The sequence below is a fragment of the Lepidothrix coronata genome, unplaced genomic scaffold (assembly GCF_001604755.1).
Source record: "Lepidothrix coronata isolate B3197 unplaced genomic scaffold, Lepidothrix_coronata-1.0 Scaffold63, whole genome shotgun sequence".
In the NCBI taxonomy this organism is placed as follows: domain Eukaryota; kingdom Metazoa; phylum Chordata; class Aves; order Passeriformes; family Pipridae; genus Lepidothrix; species Lepidothrix coronata.
In genome coordinates this window covers 4,842,648-4,862,521 of record NW_016690243.1, presented here as the reverse complement: position 1 = coordinate 4,862,521, position 19,874 = coordinate 4,842,648, and the positions used below count along the sequence as shown (strand labels likewise).

Sequence of the window (19,874 nt, the reverse complement as noted above, 5' to 3'; positions counted from 1 at the left end):
TTTACAACTGTTTGACAAAAGAAACTGAAACATGGAATAGAAACACTATATTTAGTGTTAGTATTTCTTTTTACAGGGTTTTGTACACTGTTGAATACATGATCAGTAGTCAGAAAAGTAAACGTGAGGCAGATAGCTTGGCACAGGCTGGTGAACATTACTTGTTATTGTTCTCCGACTTGGTTATATGGATTCGTCATGGTTTGGCTAGTCACTAGTTGATAAAATGTGCAATACATGAATTCAAGGAAAACTCAAAATCAGAAAAAAAGCAACACCAATGGTAGTGTTTGCAATTTATAATTGGACTCCACTGTTTTGTGGTCATCCAGCACACATTTCTCTATCCACTCCATTAGCCTCCAGGGCTCATTCATCTCTAAGTCACTGAACCAAAGGTAAAATTTAGCAACTGGATTATAGAGTTCAGGCTTCTCCTAGAACAGATCTTTAATGGTTCAAAGTAGAACAGCCAGACAATAAGAACTTTGAGACAACACGGTACTTATACACTAAGTGATTCTGGTTAAGAAAGCACGAGGGGCTTGCTTTCAGTTCTAAAGGATATAAAAACAGAGGGACAAACGCAAAGCAAGAAGTCAATAACGAACATGCGCAATTCTTCATTTTGTACTAAAACTCCCCAAAGTACTTGTTAATGCCATCAGCAGAACAGCTGTAACAGACTGCAGGGCTGTGACTAACATAAGACACAAGTTTAAGCAATCAGATGAAAACTTTGCTTTTAAATTGTTCTGCTAAGACATTAACAGCACTATCTGAACAGTGCACTATCTGAACAGTTCACACTCTGAAATGCGTTTTGAAATGTCATTGTGTTCTTTAATCTTAAAAATATTGTTCATGGTTTGTGCTAATTAAAAGATAAAACTTCTGGATTAAGTGATAAATACTGATTCTTTAGATTTCCATTACTTCATAGCAGGGAGGAAGGAAAAAATACCAAAAATCACACACTCTTAGTACAAAGATACAGTACTCAAATAATTCAGAAAAGAAGGCTGAAAACAGTGGTCTACATCTACTTAATGAGAAATTCTAGCAGTAGAGTTCATTTTACTTTCTTAGTTTCTTTTTCCATTAAAAAAATAGAAATATTCCTCCTAGTTCCTCACAGTCTTCCTGCTCCATTTTTAAATATAAATGAAAAATAGAGAAATCATTAAAAAGACTTACTTAAAAATAAATTTTAAAGTATTTTGAATAGTTGAAAAAAAGAATTTCTGTATTTTTGGAAAATATCATACTTATTCTCATAAGGAAATGTTCCTGTCTGCCACTCAAAAAAAAAAAAAAAAAAGATGTCCTAGCAAGTGCATTATGGCTTTTAACACCACTCCCTCGGTCACTAGAAAGTAAATTTTTGTTTAAAAACTTCTCAGAAGTCAGTTTTCCATTTAACCACATGTTTAGAGCATGCTAAAAACCAGTTGTGCTGAGCACTTGGATATTTCATGGAGACATTAAGAAAACAAGATGCAAGGGACACAAAGTGTAAGTCAGAAAGTGCTGCAATACACCTGGCACTAGCATGAGGCATCTGATTTGGGGCTCTGAGTACTTCAGGGGAAGTGAAGGATTCAGCTTTCTGGTCCAGATGCTGGATGTTGAACCATTCAAAAAAGGCAATTAATCCATTCAAGGGCACAACAGCCTGAAAGCTCCTGGAACGTTTATTTTTCAGGTCACAGTAGCAGCTACCATTCAGAGAAGACTGGGGTATGTGCTGAAAAAGCTTGCTGACAGCATGAAGACCATATGGCTCCATATTTGCCATGTGCCAAAGACTAACCCAAATCAATCAGACTGTAACAGAGAAGTGTAGGGATCCAGATGTTTTAATTCATTCAAGACAGCAAATCCCTTCCATTTAAAATAGCATGCCTTCTTTCTGCAAGCTGCTGGAAGGACTACAGATATTTACCCGCTTAATCAGCATGCTTAAAGAAACAAATGCAAGACTGAAAGACTGTACTCAGAAACAGACAGGCAAGCTCTGAGTCATGGGGTGCCTCAAACGCTGGATGCTCCAAATGGTGAAGAAAAGACACACAAAAGGAAAATAACTCATATTCTATACCAACCCACTTCAGAACTTCTCCCACATTAGGTGACTACTTCTAGACACACAGATTCATAATTTACCCAATTTTAAAGATACTAAATCATTTGATAGGTATTTAGAATACAGGTTTCCATACTTAAAAACCAAGTAGAAACCAGTAGAATGTCAACAATTCTGAATTAATTTTTTTCCTTTAATTTCTCCCTCCCCTTTCCTATTTCCCAGTCTTGCTACTTGAAAGACAAATATTTTTCCTCAAAGAAAAAAATATGTAAATTGTGTCCTGTAAATAACATATATAAGTTTACTATGTAAATAAAATAGCAGCCAAGAAACAGTGTTGAGTAATTCTGTGCTCCTTTCCTGTGGCAGCAGTGATTCAGTCAAGTTGTGTCTACATACAAAGTTGTAAAATTACATTAGATTTGCAATTTCAAACAAGACATATATTTACTAAAATGTCTGTCTACATATGTACTTTGCTTAGTATATTTGATTTTACTTATCATAGTGTTTGATGGTGGTTTGAAGAGAGCACATCTGTTCTTGCCAATTTGAAAATCAGATTTTCCATTACAGTATGGTTTTAAATGCTGCAGAATTTTGCGTTTTGGAGAGAAGGTCCCAAATAAGAGCTCCTTTTTTTTAACATTAGCACTTCAATTTTCAAAGCATTTGGAAAGTACAGTGCTGTACACACTTCTTATTACTGCTATTCAAAAGTTATAAAGAGGAGCATTCTCCTGTTCAACATATTGTTGCATTTCACAGCTTCTTAAAAAGTGGATTATTAATTTTTTAACTGAAGCCTTGAATAATTACTTCGTTTTGGCGTTTCTGCACTGGCAGGCACTAATGGCTTTTTTTATTCAGCCTGCAATTATAGAGAACAGTGATGAGCTACTCCTTACAAATATAATTAGCTGATTAAGAAAAAAGGTAGAAGAAATCAAAGCTCTCAGAACCCATATCCTTAGATTGCAACAATCAGTTTCGTCCCTTAAGATAAAACACTGCATTCACATAACACATGTAAGCTGTCATCTCCTCTAACTGTGAAGTTATCTCAGCCACAATAAAGAATAACCTTCATGAAAGGCTGAACAAGGCTCTTTTCACTTTCTGAAAGTGCCAAGAGCTTCTGGGGTGCCAGAAGCATGTGCCATGGGAGGCACAGCTTCTTGCACATCCTTCAGTTCTAAGCCACAAACTCAGCATGGTCTCAGAATTTATCAGAGCTTTTCATAGCTGGGCCTACCATCAATTACTCCCACTAGTCTCCTTCATATGGGCCTCAAAGGGTTAGCTCTCCCTGATATATCCTAAAAGCTCTCCCTGATATATCCTAAAGTGCTCTCTGAAGCTTCTATTCATTACATAACTGACAAGGTTAAGGAAAGTAATTGGAAAATATCTTCCTTCCTGTCAAACCTTCTAGTTCACCAGGCTAGGGTACTCGAGCTCCATAGCAACCATGAAGTCCACTACAACAGTAAGACAGACTTAGGCCAAGCCCAAGGCAATGGTACACAATCACACCTACAGCCCAGTTGTCAAGGAGATTTGGCTTGTCAGTGGGTAAGAAAGCACTTTCTTCGAGGTTGCCTGAAGATCGTGCCCAGAGCAAAGACCAAAGAGCAAGGGTTTTCACCAAAAAACCTTGCCACCTCCAGTAACAAAGATACATTTCTATGACCTTGTCTTCCCTAACATAAACAGACACCAACATGTAAATATGTGTGCATGTAATCATTTGAAAAATTCCTATACAAAACACTGCCCTGCATTAGCACCTTCTCTTCCTGGGAAAGGGATGAAAGCAGCAGCATCTGACAGATGTTAGTCAAGTTGTTTAATGCATTCCTGAAAGTGCTTATGAACACCTCTAAAACATCATACAAAAAAAAATTTCCTCCAAGCCTACTACTATAAAACTACACATAAAACTGCATTGCTCCCACTGCTGAGCAAGGTGGAAGTTGTTTTGCAAAGTTTACCTTAAAGTTTAAAAAAACCCACCCAAAACAACAAAAACAAAAACCTCATGGAAAGGAAGAGAAAGATGACTTACAGCAAAGTCAAGCTCAAACAGGGCATCTAGGAAGATGATGAGTTTCAACTTGCCAAATTTCCAACAAATTATACTTCAGGGTGAGAATAGACGCTTTATAAAAGGAGATGGTGTGAGCAGACCTTCACATGATGCCTAGGGATCTGTGTCCCATGGAAGCAACATTTATTATGGAATCTTGCAGGTCTTTACATTAGTCAACTGTTCCACAGGATAACCAAAATCCTTTCACTCTTCCCCTTCTGCTTCTACAGGGATCCATCTGTTGTAGAGATCCCCCATAAACAGATAAAAACAGAAATATCTTGTTGGGGAGAGTGATTATGCACATTCATGTTCATGCAAGATCCTGAAGCCTCTTCTATCATGCTTAAGCTAAGCCACCTAGACAAAGATCCAGCATGGTAGAAGTAGCATAAAAACCCATTGTAAAAGATGATTTTCACCTCTTCCACTTCGCATGCTCTCTTGACTCCTTTCATGCTGGGTCACATTTCAGAAATGCTTACACACTGCTCTTTCTGCCCCATCTGCCTTATTTCCCCTTCCAGCTACTGTCATATTCCAACCACATGTTTGGCATTTCTGCTCTTTTTTAGATAAAAGCACTGTGAGCACACATACTTCCACGAAAACAAGACAGCATTATACTTGCACACGTGCCTGGTTTGTCTGTGAGAACAAGCCCAAATGAACACAGATGGGAAACATTCCTACAAGCTTGTGCCTCTCTAGAGTTGCATTCACAGCAAGTTCTCAGCAGATAGAAAGTTCTCAGTTTATATCTCAGATTAAAAAAAACCACCCCTTAGAAGCCAAGGTATTTTGGAATTTTTTCACGATGCTGCATTTCGCAAGTATCAAAGTAATATTTTGCCTGTTTACGAACATTAACACTCCATTCAGTCAACTAAGGGATCAAATACTGAGTTTTCTGATCACAAAACCTTAAGTCATTATTCGCTATTACCCTATTAACACCCACTTCAGCACTTACATATAATTTTGTTTTAGTTCTTCCTGTTCTTCAGGACAGAAAGCATTTTGTGAAGTCTTAGTAAGATTTGCAAGAAAACATTATATATGGAAGTGTAATTATCTCAGAAGTCCATCCTCTAACATACCACAAAAAACCCAGAAATTTTAGACCACATAAAAACAAGTCTCATGTTTTCTTTTAAAAACAGACAGTGAATCGCTGGAATTTTAAGTGCTTTTTGGAAGGAACTAACCTGTTTTTCTAAACATAACATTTACATTTCTGTTCAGTGAATAGAGAGGAACCCAAGCATTCTAAAGACCTATAGTAAGTCCAGTCAAATTCAGGCTACTGATATCTGTGAACTCAAGCAATGAAGTACAAAATTCAGGCATCACAGGATAACTACAGTGAGATGTCAACTTCTAAAACAGACAGTACCTTCAGACAGACTGAAGGAACATCGAGTTCCTTCACCTAGGTGAGATCCAGCCTGCATGGCCAATGTGGGCACCAGCAGCTGTAAACACCTTTTAGATAAGCTAGAATAAAGGTCAGGAAGAGGAGGACAACTGCTACTACTGGTGTTTATTCAGTCAGGGAACCCCATCTTTCATATCTAGGGAAGTGTCCTAGCTAGACGATATCCTGGTTAACAGCATTTGCTACCTCCTCTCTCAAAATCAAGGCATTATGAAGTCAGAAATGCAAGTATGGTTGAAGGAAAGGTCATATAAGACCCAAAACTGCGCAAGAAAGAGGGAAATTCTAATGTTTTGTCACAAGCACTTACCTGGTAAAAGGCATGACCAGTATTCCAGATACAGCTCCCTGGAACTAGTGTCTATTTCACCACAGATTATCACTGGATAATCCTGACTCTCAATACACCTGCTGGCACCAAGGTCCATTTGAGGAGGATAAGCAGATGCTGGTCTAACAGAGGAGAGCCTCTGCCTTAGTAACAAGGGCAACTACCTGGACAAGCAAGCTCAATCCTTTGGTCTCTACAGGGCAGAGACCACCTGGGCAGGGCAGAAGACTTTTTGTTAAGTAAAAAAGGTCGCTGGGGGTAGTAGCTCCTATTCAACTAAAATTATGCATAGACCTGGTCTCACCTGATTTCAAAAATTTTCTTTGGACAGATGAAAGACTTCAGGTGTCCAAAAACCTACATCACAACAAGTGAGGGAAAGGTGAAAAGGTATTAAAGACATTTCTAAGACTATGGCATAGTTAATTTATTATGCCAGGGATCTTTCAAAGTAATTACGAGTTATCTAATGATTGCAGGTGCCAAAACTGGTTACCTGCAACATAACATTATGAATTTATTACAGGTTTAAAGAATATAGCTAAGACTACTTTGTGCATATTTAGATACACTGAAATTCACACCACTAAAATTAGCTATATTAAGTTTTCTTAGCTACCACACAGATCTTACTGGACACATCTGGTGCAGCTTTGGTTCAAAGTCATCCCAAATCTTCTAGCTCTGATCCCAGCAAGACATTTTAAAACTCACTACTTCTACAGACATCATCTGACAGTGGAGATTCTTAGCCAAATAAACATGACTAGTATCAAAGATTTTGCTTGAGCAGGATAGTGAGTGTAATGACAGAAACACGCAAGAGATAAAACACCACAAGGCTGACACACAGCACAGTCAGCACTCTGGCAATAGTTAAAAAAGTTTCTGTGTAAGCGCTTAGCAGATGTAAGTTATTCTGCCAGGATAAGCCTCAAGACTTCATCTTTATTGAAACTGGCTTTGCTGACATGGGCTTGAAAGCCATTGTGCAAGTACTCTCAAAAAAAAAGTGAAAAGAACAAAGGGAAGCATGGAATAAGGGATGAAGTCTTATTTATTATCTACTTATGGAGCTCAGGCTGCATAAACAAAATATACATAGTCATGATATATATATGCATGCATCTCATTTTTCAAAGACAAAGATCCTAGAATAAAAATGTTTTCCTTTCCCTTCTTCTCCATCATCCATGCTTCTAGCCATCAAATTAATTAGAATCAACTGCCTAAAATGCAGCAGGGCATTTCGCTTGAGAGTAAAAGAACAGAAGTCTTTTCCTTGCAGTGCAAAGAACAGAAAAACACTTGAGCCTCCCAGACAATGATGTACTTACAGTTCCACATATGAATATTTTGTCTTCAGCCTGAGTCCTTTTTATTTGCACACAAGGTTTTTCCAAACCTACTTTGTCAGTGGGAATTACCAGTTGCTCTTTTCCCTCAAATTGATAAAATATTGCTCTTTTTAAGGAAAAAAAAATGAATAAATCAGAAATTCCATCTGGACTGCAAATTCAGTCCTAGTCATGTATTTTCTGTATAACACCGAAGTGAAAAAGTAAAATCAGCATATCCCACTTCAGTAATTCAACAGTATTTTGTAAGACGGTGCGACTTATAGAATGGAAAAGGACACAAGAAAATCAGTCACTGTTTTTTGGTTTTTTTGTAATGTTGCGCTCCAAAGTAGAGGAGATGACACACCAATTTCCGTAAAATTTAATATCATACAAAGAAAAAGCAAGTCAAAACAAGTATAAAGAAATAGTTCTGAATGACTTGTTAACTAGGCACTAACTACTGTGCTTGGAGCTCTGGCCAATATGGTGCCATACTTATGTGAAGCTGAACTGACTGCAAATTGAGGGTCAAGTTTTCCTCCATATGAAAAGGGCTACTTCCAGTGTTAACTGTTCAGAACTATAACTATGGATGAAAAATAGCAGCAGGTAAAACACTTCTGTGTATCAGTAATACTGCCAAGGATCATAGCTGTTTTATGCTGCCTTGAGGAGGCAATTAGCATGACCACAATGAGCAGTGAACTTATGCAGTAGGAAAGATTAGCATGCAGAGAGGGAGATGAAATGATGCTGAACCATATAACTGTGAACTATTCTAAACCTGCACCTCAGGAAGTCCCCCATCATCCCCACATCACCATTGGCCAATCAGAGCTCAAATCAGTGCAGCAGTTTAATTACCTAGGTAGCCTCATCTCCTCGGATGGTAAGACTGACGGGGAGATAGACAACAGGTTAGCAAAGGCATATAGTGCTTTCGGGGAAACTCCACAAAAGAGTATGGCGTAATAAACACTTGAAGAAAAGTATCAAGATCAGTGTTTACAAAGCCATAGTTCTGTTGTCCACTCTCTTATATGGTTCCGAATCATGGGTCATCTACCGCCACCACCTGCGACTCCTCGAACGCTTCCATCAACGCTGCCTCCGTACAATCCTAAACATCCACTGGTCAGATTATGTGACCAATACATCTGTTCTAGAGCAAGCAGCTGTCACAAGTATTGAGGCCATGTTACTGAGAACGCAGCTGCAATGGGCAGGACACGTCTCCAGGATGAAGGACCACCGTCTCCCTAAGATCTTGCTTTATGGTGAACTTGCCACCGGCTGCCACAAGAGAGGAGCCCCAAAGAGAAGATACAAGGACTCCCTGAAACAACATCTCAGCCTTGGCCATATTGATCACCATAACNGGCTGCCACAAGAGAGGAGCCCCAAAGAGAAGATAGAAGGACTCCCTGAAACAACATCTCAGCCTTGGCCATATTGATCACCATAACTGGTCTACTCTGGCCTCCAATCAGGAGGCCTGGAGACACACCATCTATAACGCTGCTGTCTTCTTTGAGAATGCCCGCAGGATCACTCTCGAGGAGAAAAGACAAAGCAGAAAGAACCGTGTCTTGCAGAATATACCACCTAAGGAGTCTTTCTGCTGTGCCTTTTGCAATTGGATATGTCTGTCTCATATTGGCCTCATTAGCCACCAGCGTGCCTGTAATAAATGTGGATGGAGCCTTCCTTGATCTTTGTTCGCAAAGCCTAGCCATGATGATTCTAAACATACTTTATACTTTCTCTCAGCAGCAAAGAGAATATTTCAAACTAGCACAGACTAATAGACAGTCCTGTGCATGGCTTGCTGCTTGTCTCCTCCTGAAGAGGATTCATAGGCAGGGTTGAAAGGAAGAAGACAGAGATCCAAAAGTTAGAGGTCTGGCAGGTTTATACCACTGCTCATATCCAAGGCTTTCACACCAGGAGTCCCAGATAATCAGTGCTGCATCTAGTTTTATGAGATGCTTTTTATAGCATGTGAACAGTGTTTAGTCCTGGAACATGTGAGGCACTGTGTCAGTTTAGGAAGCTAGATTTTTGGATAAAAGCTTCTGAATGCAGCAGAAGACCATGACATCTCAAGTAATCTGTGACACAGAAGTAATTCATGAGGAAGGGGTTCTCATTGATGAACAAATAACGACCATTTGGGGGTTGTAATAGGATTCCTGGAAGTACATATCACCAAAATGTTGTTTGCGCACATTGCTATCCCAGGGTAGCTTTACACTGCATAAACAAGTAATTTTTTCCACAGAGGAGTTCACTTTGAATAAAGAGGGTAATACTGTGCCTGAAATCTATTCTTCAGCAGAACAGTGAAAATTATCAGCAAGGGTCCTGTGACCATCCCCTATGAAGAACTGCAGCCCCTTGACACAGGGTAACTGGAGCTGTCACCCTTCACCTTGCCCTGTCACCCTCACCTACCACCATCTTGCCAACTCGAAGGGATTTGTTTCAGCTTTCAGGTCCTCAAGCACAAAATATGCTCACCTGAGAGTAAAGCCCAAATAAACACCAACCTTTTTCAAATCAAAGTGTCAGAGGCTCTATGGCCTGGGCACACTGATCTCAAAACCTTCCAGTAACTCAAGTCATCTGTGTGGCATTTTTACACTTAGAATAAATATCTTTAAGAAAGAAATCTGATTTCTCTTGTTGGCACCCTTCAAAATACTGTAACAATTATTTGGCGATGTTGCTGCCATAGATAATGACATATATAACGTAAAAGGCAACACTATTTATGTCTGCGAGCCTTGGCTCACAATTCCAGCTGCCAATGCCACATGGCTGTAAAATCTATTTGCTGCACTAGGTTACCCACGAGATGGTCATCTGAAATGTGCACAACTCACTGTAGTCAACCACATGCAGTTAATAATTGTTAAACATGTGATAAACCACTGAAACAAATTACCTTCTTTATTTAGCAACATGCCTTGAGATGAGATTTGTTCCTGATTTAATGGGATAGGTTCTGTTCATTATCCCATAAGATACACATTGCTAAAAACACCCTGGCCATCACACTCTCAAACAAATGACTTAAGCTATTAAAGGCTCTTCGAACATCACTTTCTTCTGCTCTTGATTATTGAAGAATGGTCTCATAAAATAACACCCATTAGATCAGATCACCAATAAGTGAAAAGCAAGCAATAATAATGTCCCACTTCCTATCAATTTCTCAGCAAAACTCATATTCCATATATCTGCCAACATTTTATAAGTAGTTACACCATCCAGATTATTTTCTCACAGCAAAAGCTTTCATATTGATCTTTCACAACCAACCACAGCAGTGCTGGCAGGACATCCTACTGCAAGAAGACATCAATAGCTATGCATGGGCAACAAAAAATTCAATGTTCTGACTCCAGCTGCTTCCTGTATTTAGCATGGAGGAATAATTACTTCTTTGCATTTCATTTAGAAAGTCTTAGTGTTATTATTTCTCCTCCTCTTTTCATTTTGGTCTAACAAATTTTGAAACACTGAAACATTTAGTAAAATATTTAGCCTAACCCTGAACACTTAAATGTTTGCCTGAATACAAAACATTATATACAAAGCTGTTGCATATTAATACGCCAAAAAGGGTGCTCCAATCCACATAGGACTGAAATCTGTTTCAGCATGGTTTTATCCAGCCAGAATTTTTCAACAGATAAAAATCAAGAATCAGTTATGGTGGCATTTTGAGAAATGACCTTGCGTTTAATAAATGCTGGTTTGTGACTTTATTCTTCCTTTCTCCAAAAACACTCAACTTCATCTTAAAAATCAAAGCACTATAAAAGCACAATAAAAGAAGGGAGGAAGTGTTGAGCAAATGCATGAAACTATATAGCTGATCAGTCTATAAAAAAAATCAAATTAATGTGCTAAGTGAAATAGTAATGTCAGAAGAAAATAGATTTTATCAGCATAAGGCTGCTGTCACAAAAAAAAAAAAAATCGGATGTGAAAACTTTTTAATATCTTGGGGAGATAAGTTATGCTGCAAGTTCAGTTCTGCTCAGACCACTTGGTTTCTGCTAGAGATGCATGTATCTGCCAGCTAAGAGCATAAGCTTTATTTTTCTAAGAAAACATATTAATTTGGTTTCACACACTGCTCTAGGCTCCCAGCATTTAGCATAATGCCAGCATTCAAACAGTCTTACCTTATCTTTCTAATCCTTAACAGCTACATAACACACGAAAGCAGCAGCAGCTCTCTGCGTTTGTCTTGCAACCCACTTGTTTCATGTGTCATTTTTCAAACACCCATTCAACTGGCAAGTTCACACCATACTTCTAAGCCTCCCCTAAACTCCCAAGGCTGGAATGATGTAGCCTAAACAAACCAAGCAGCACTGGTATGTGCTGTCACTCAGAGTGGCATTAGAGCTGTAATGTGAAATGCCGTTTTGACAGCATCCTAAGGAGCCTGTTCCAGTCACTGCTTGAAACTGCTCCCTTGAGTCTTCTTACAGTGCTAATTACAGTTACACGTGTAGGCTAGACAGCAACCTATTCTTCTGAGTTATTGATTTTTTTAAAAAAATTGTTTATAGTTACTTTATGGGAAAAACTGCATAAAATGCAGGAAGAAAATAATATTTCCATGCTAGCATATTACATGACCATGAATGAGATATATTGGCCTTGGTGAGAACAATAGATGATCTCCTGATCATACAGCAGAAAGTACTTCTTCTAATTCCTTAAGAAGTTTCAAAGCAATGCTCACCAGCATAGCTTCTATGCCATGTCCCAGAGTCACGACAGTAATACTCCTTACACAGGACAAAATCAGTTTCACTAAACCTGTGAATTTGCAGTCATTTGCTTGCCTTCTTTCTCAACTTAATGAAAAGAAATTCAAAATGCCTCTCTTGCTTGTTTAAGTGTCAACACCTTTTGTTTTGCTTAGATCAGCCTAATCCCAATACCAATAAATTTATTTCTTGTTGGAAAAAAAAAATAAATCTATCTTGTGTCTTCAATTCTAAGAAATTTTCAAGCAGTTCAGTGTACAAGAATCATGCTCAGACACAGCCAAAGAGGAAAATTACAACATACTTAGTGTAAAAACCATCAAATCCTTTATTAATCTGATAATATGACAGACTAATCCACTGGTGTGGGGGTTTTTTCTTACCTCAATAATCTTGTCATGAATTTGCAAGCCTTCTGCTTTGTCTGCAGGTCCATTTTCCAAAATCTTTGACACATAAATTCCCTCAGCAGATTCTCCCCGATTTTTCTGTACCAGGCAATAGGGAAGTTGCAAAAAGAGCCACATTAGTGCAAGAAATGAGATGGTACTAGAATCAGCAACAACGAAAAACATAAATCCACCTCACTTTTCCAGCTAAGGATTAAGCTTCTTGGGATTTTTTTTCAACTTGCTTAACACAAAGTAGTCATTAATCAACAGGACAGAATTAATGAACTATTCCAGCAATTTTTATAAGATTACCCATTTACTTCCGGTTATTTTAGTCTAAATGAGACACAGGGTGCAGTGGTAATATGATCCCAGCTAAAATACTTAAAGCAAACCTCAAACTTTGCAGCAGTCAGTGTCTAGCACATAAATGCACAGGGGAAGATACTCATCAAAACGGAGGCACAAGTGTTTCTCTCGGAAGGGATAGGGCTCCTGCTGTACTGCTGCTTACAAACTTCCTTACTGCATTTGAAAATAAAGCTCCAAGGAAAAAAATTACATTAGTTAGCTGGCATGTAACAGTGATAGGATTTGCTTGGAACTGGTTAACCTCATAAATCCTATTCACATGGGAGATTGAGAACTTGCTCAACTATGAAATCCATATAGATCAGATGTGGACAAAAAGAGAACCCATTTCCAGTTGATCTCTAGACATCACCAAAGTACAACTCATATAAGGTCAAATTTAAAAAAGACAAGTTATCTACCACAGCTGCAACAATAACTGATGTTGTACATGCTGAAATTAGTTTATTCCACCAAATGATAGTTAAAAGTAATTTTAAATAGTTATTAATGAAGAAAAAAATGCCTACTTAAGTTTTTTTTAAAGTGTTTATAAAAATAATAACCTAGAAAGCAATAAATGAAGGTATCTTTTTCCAGTTCATTTATGCTTTAGACAGCAGTTTATATGATGCTTATTTTCTTTCTGTGACTGGTGAATCCCTGACCAACAGCACAGTTCATATGTGCACAGGTTATAAGGTCTAGGTCCTATAAACTCATGGGGAAAATATTTTAATAGATACTTTACACTATGTGGCAACAGTCCTATGGAGACTCAGGTAGATTTCAGGCCAATAAATATTTGTTCAATACAAGGTTAGTCAAGACTGACTTCATAAACTCCTTTTTTCCCCCTTTGTCACAGTGACTCATAGGTGTCAGGTCAGAAGCAAAAGGGAAACATATTAACAGTTCCCATAATATTTTGAAATGATGAATAAGCAAATCTCCACTGACTTCCCATTTAAGTAGTGAGAAATGAAGCTCCGACAAAAGAAGCATAATAGCCATTAATGAACATTCAGGAGGGACACAGTTTGTTTTCAATTTAAGAAAACAAAAAGCTAGATTATAGCACCTTCACCCACACCTATTGTATTTCTTTTCATCAGTATTTCACTGGCTTTTTCAAGAGCAATTTATGACCTGTTAAGAAAAAAGGTTATTTCAGAATGGCTTGTAGTTCCCATTGGTTGTATGTGCTGGTACCCACCATTACTGATAGGCAAACACAGCACAAGGCATACTGAGCTCCAGCACCATGCCACAGAGCCTATAGGCTGTGCAGCAGCTGTGCCCACAACACACACCTCCCTCCAGCCTGGCTTTGACATGGTGTCCTCAGAGGAAACAGTCCTTCCAGCTGGACAGAGCTGGGGCCCAGCAAAGCAGCTTTGCTCCCTTAGAATAATCAATCACCTCCCAGAAACAGACTTATGTGAAGCGAGTCACTTTCTGACAAACTAAAAGACAGACCCGTGATGAATTGTTCCTTTCCTCTCCTCCTCCCTTTAGGTAGAAGGTAAACAGTGGGGAAGCTTATTATGGACTGAAATGAAACACAGCCAACAGAAAGTATGTATGTACGTTCCCCAAGTCATTAAAAGTCACCTGATTTCCAATGGGAAAAAACCTGCATTGTACTTATAAAACACAACATGTGGTGAAGGAACACATCCCCATATAGGTGACTAATATAAAGACATGACTGTTCTGCTCTTCTGCTGCAAGAGCCAATGCTTCACCCAAAAGCACTTTTCCCTTGAATGTACAGAGCATCTTCATGAACTCTTTCTGTCTTGTTATTAAACAACTCCTGTTCCAGTATTTAAGTTTTTGAGCAGAATTTTGTATTTTCAATATTCTGAGTCAACTCAAGCCTTTTTTTCCTGTCCTATCCTTTGGCTCCAGATACAGAGATCTTATACTGCTAACTGAGAAATGCCAATCAAACACCTGTGGTATTCACATTTATCAAAATAAGTACAAAACACAAAAGAATTTCCAAATTGAAGTTCGAAGACTCAAAAACATCTGAGACCCAGCCCTGCCTAACAACCCAACCAACTTCTTTTAATGGAAATCCATGAGCATTTCCTTCTCTCCAGTCAGCAGTTCCCTCAACAAACAGTGCTATGAACCTTTATATATTTATCATTTACTCCTTAAACTTCCAGAATATGAATTCAAAAAGCCTGACATTTTGTAATATATAAAACTGTTGCAGTATGCACTGTAAACATCTAAGTACTTTAAAGCAGCTCAGTTGCCATTCCAAGTAAAGTGAACACATGCTCCCATTTCCCTGAAGTTTTCCTACAGATGTAAATAACAGAAGTCACAGTGCAATCCAATCTAAAGATTATCTGGATTTATTACTGGTATACTCAAAATATGAATACAATCAAAGCATGTGTATTTTAACTTGTAGTCACTTGTAGTCTCAACCCTCCTCTGGAAAATCTAAGAAACTCTTGCTTTGGACTTACAGCACCAACATCAGATAAGTGATGGTCTTCATATTTACCCACAGGGAACAGTAATTCGATGGTGGACTTTGGCTAATGGGAAGAGACTCTTTGGCACCACTAAATATAGCTTTAGAGCAAAAGATTGTCCAACTAATATACAGGGTGCCACTCCACTTCTCAATAATAGCTGTAGGCTACAATTCTCCCACTTAATAAGAACCTGATCAGTACATAATTATTATCAAGCCTTTTTAATCAAGTATTAATTTTCCAGTTTAACAGGTTTCTTTACCCTTCATATGCAATGATAGTCCCGATTAATGCTTTTGAAAAAATGAAAAAAAAAAAAAACAACTAGCATATTCATGTGCATATTCTAGGTGGGGGTTAGTGATCCTTATACATATTCTATGGTTTGCAGTGAACTTTTTAAACCTCAGCTGATGAGATTGGATTGATTTAAGATACAGCATCAATCAAAACTGTTTCAATTCATACAGAAAAACTGAAAGCGGGCATGCCAAAGCAGGACATGTGCTCAAACTATCTGAGTTACACAAACAAATTTTCTTCTCTTCTTTAAATGAGGGAAAAAAAAAAAAGGCAAACTGTTTTACAAAATTCCAATGGCCTAATCCTTCAACAATGACTCTTATAAGTAGTCCCAGAGATTTCCATTGAACAGTTTGCATGAATACATATTACTGACATGGGAACTGAGTGTAGATAATCCAAAGTTTTAGAGCAAATATACTGCAAACACCTTTCCTGAAAATAAGAATAATCTAATTCTCACGAGAATATGTCTTCCAAAAAATGACACCAACTACACCTGATAAGATACAGTTCTTCTATCTATGGAGCTGATTCCATACTTACAGTCATCAAAAGTAACTGTAATTACTCACAGTGTATATAATAAAAGAAAGTATGGTCAAAATCACCTACAGTTACTTTTGTCATTACCTGACTGGGTCGTCCTCCTATAATATTGAATCCCAAAGTATCATTTTCTCTGTGTAGCATGATCATTAATGGCTTGGGTTCGCCTCCCTAAGAAGGAAGAAGTGAAATATTGTTAAAGAACACATTCTCATAAAGAAGTTCTTAAATGGGAGCACTAATGTACAAAAGATTTTTTAGCTGGAGAATATATAAGATAAGGCTTAAACGAAAATTAGGCTGAAAAGACTTGGCCCTGGAAAGGTAAAAAAAAGAAAAAAGGAAAAAGTCACGTGTCACCAAAAGGTTAACAGGAAACACCTGATTACCTTCAATTATCTTCAGATTATCTTCAACTGAACAGAAAAAAGTGCGGGGTTTTGGTGTGAGGAATACTCAGCACCACTGAAAAAAGTCAGAGCTCCAAATGGCTGGAAGTTTCCATAAATACAAAATTCCTATGTGTGTCAGCATTTCAAACTTTAAACATAGAGATTAAAATACACAACATAATAATTTTCAGACCCTAAAGCCTTATCAGTACACATTTCATAGCAACTTTCATGGAAGATACACACAGAAAATGAAAACTACCTCTTCATCCCAAACTTCGACTTCTCTCCAAAAAGCAAGCATCCAAAACCACATTCGCAAAATGTAGCTTTTTTTCTGAAAAAGGTTTAAAATATAAAGAAAACACTCGAAAAAACAAACGGAGTCAAAGTTAAAAATTAAAAAGAGAAACCTTTTCTTTCAATGGACCAGGTAAATAATTTTCTTAATATTTGAAGGCTTTAGTTACCTTATGTTATGCTGAAGCCCATATTTAATTAACTATGACAGAGACTTATTTTATTGCCGCATGATATATTTGATTTTAATGAAGTCTCTTTTTACTTTGTTGATAGTTTTCCTCCCAAACTCCTGTTTTATTCATTCCCCTGCTCTGAGCGGCGAGAAATGCCCGAGCGACAGTACCGTCAGCGACACCTCCTGGCAGCGCTCAGGAACAGCGGATGCTCCTTCGCTGCCCAGGAGGAGCGATGCTCCACGCCTATTCCTAAACCTGCCATCTCCTTACTGAAAGTACAGTCATCTGTCCCTCCCTTGTTCAGCCACCACTTTCCTTGCTCACTCCACACTCCTTAACAGTCACTGCTGCTCCACTTCACATGACCTTATCCCACCTGCCAAGAGATGAAGCAAATATATGAGCACACCTCTCAAATGTGCCAACCTAAACCTCACGGATTAGCTAGCCAAAATACACTAAAAACAAATAAATAAATATTCAAGTCTTCAAACAAAAAGTTTTCCAGTGCCACGAAGACCTGTGAGACCTGTGTTCCTAGGCATACGGGTGTCCTGCAAACAATGTCTCTTTCCCGTTTCCCATATGGCAGTCAGATGCCTAGCACACTACATTGCTTCAGGCGTGAGTTTGGCTTCTTTCTACTGAGATTTTGTTTCTCAGAGTCCGTGAAGATTTGGGTAAAACTCTTTGTAATAAAACACTCCTCGCCGCAGCTGCAACCATCATTGCCTGAGCCTGCAGTGTGAGCTTCCAGCCAGGAGTTAACACTTAAAACCAACCAGCTCCATCACAGCGAGTGAAGCCAGCCCAGTGGTACTCTTGGATGGTTTGTTTCACCCAAAGGAGCCGAGTCGGTCTTTAATCAGTGCCCTCAGACCTGAGAGCGCAGCACTGCTCCCGTCCGCTGCTTTCAACGGCGTCACTCCATTCTGCCATACGGCAAAGGCTTTGCTGTCCTTTCACCATCGTTTCCAAAGTTCCGTCGGAACCGGGACCCGTCTGCCAGCCCAGGAGCGAAGCCCTCTCCCCTCCCGCCCGCTCCCCATCCTCCCTGGCCGAGCAAGCGCTCCGTCACTGCAGCTGCCAGGCACTGCTGGACTCGCCACAGCTCAAGGTTTCGGCTACTGCAGGGTGTCGGAAAAGGGACCGACAAGAAGCGTATCCCCGGTGAGGGCTGGCGGCTCCATCTCCCCGAAGGCGGCGAGGGACGAGAAGGGGCGGCTCTCACCGCCCGGGAGATGTGCAGAGGGATCGGGCTGGATCCCGGCACGGAGTGCCAACCCCAGGGGACACCGCCCGCACCATCACTCGGGCCGGTCGCTCACAAGCCGGACACCGGGAAGGTAGGTTCGAGCGGAGCACAGCTAGAGAGCGGAGGCCGGTGCGCGGTGCCCCGCCGATCCCCGCCGCAGCACTCACCTTGCCAGGCTGGCTGCCTGCCAGGTCCCTGGTGATGCTGCTGATGTGGCTCATGTACTGCCCGAACTTCGCCTGGTACCGACGCGCCGTCAGCTGCACCTCGCTCTGCAGCGCCGACAGCTGCGCCAGCAGCGACTTCTCCCTCCTGCTCCAGCGCAGGGCCTCCCTTTTCAGCTCGGGACCCGGCTTCGGGGCGTCACCGCCCCGCAGCTGCCCCGCCGCGCTGCCCCCCGAGCGGCCGGGGGGGTGCCCGGCCGGGGGCCGCGGCTCGGCGGGGCCGGGCGGCCCGTAGCGACACGCCGCGAGGTGGGCGGGCAGCTCCCGCAGCCGCACGGTGCGGCCGCAGCCCCGCGGGCTGTAATCGCACTTGACCTCCAGCTTCTGGACTAGGCTGCGGAGGGGCAGGACGGGCCGCAGCTCGGCGGCCGCCAGCGGTCGGCAGCGCAGCGGGCAGCGGCGGCGCCGCGCCGCCCAGGGCAGCAGGCAGCCGGCGCAGAAGACGTGCCCGCACGGCGTGGACAGCGGCTCCTCCAGCACCCGCCTGCACAGCCCGCACTGCAGCTCCGCCGCCACCGGCCCTGCGAACCGCGACGTGTCGAAGCCCATGGCCCAGCCCCGCACCGCGAAACTTTCGGCGCCGCTGCCCCGGCTCGGCCCCGGCGCCGCTGGAGCCGCTCCTCGCGGGCGGGCGGGCGGGCGGCGAGGGGCGGGCGAAGGAGCGGGGCCGTGCCGGGGGAGGCGGGCGGCAGCGCCGACACGGAGATACCAGCAGCTGCCCCCACCCTCTCCCATTAGCTCGCCCTTCCCGGCGCTACCGCCCCACGCCCAGTCCCGGCACCACCTCCGCCCTCCTGGAGCATCCTCGCTGCGCGGCGGGGCGAGGGACCGAGGCGCGGGAACCCGCCGCCACCTGGCCCGCGCACACCGCCCTCCCCCTGCGGCTGCTGTCCCGGCGGGTCACTCGGTGCTGGGCTGGGCTGTGGTTGCGGAAGGAGAGTTGACAGGCTGCGGGGCAGCGAGTCTCTCAGGCTCTGACTGTTGCATAGATGTGCCGGTAAATAACGCGCACGTGTGAGCGCGCCTGTTTCATGTCGCTCCAAAAGGCTTCCTCCTCTCTTTTCCTCCCGTTCTGGGATACCCGTCAGAGCACAGAATCCTGAAGTCTCCAGTACTAGTGCTCTCTTTGTTGCCACACCACAAAGGAAATACAGTCAGGATAAGAAAATTGCTTGTTGAGCTCCCTTAAACAACAACGTATCTATAAACAACACTTTAATTTAAAGAAAAGCTAAAATGTAGCAAAATCTGGAAAAGCATAGTTAATACCAATAGTCAGCCTGGATTCTACCCCTTCACTGCTGCATAACCCACAACACACTGAAACATGAGACTCCTA

At 41.2% G+C, this 19,874-nt stretch overlaps 1 protein-coding gene across 2 annotated transcripts in view; it reads right to left on the bottom strand.

Moving 5' to 3' along the window:
* Positions 1-19,084, bottom strand: part of PDZRN4 (PDZ domain containing ring finger 4) — a 245,384-nt gene extending 226,300 nt beyond the window's left edge. For both annotated transcript variants that reach the window (XM_017817799.1, XM_017817801.1), the window contains exons 1-3: positions 18,479-19,084; positions 16,270-16,356; positions 12,470-12,574 (exon numbers count right to left, since the gene is read on the bottom strand). In XM_017817799.1, coding sequence (XP_017673288.1) covers positions 12,470-12,574; positions 16,270-16,356; positions 18,479-19,084 — 798 coding nt within the window. The remainder of the gene's footprint in view (positions 1-12,469; positions 12,575-16,269; positions 16,357-18,478) is intronic.
* Positions 19,085-19,874: the final 790 nt, after the last annotated feature.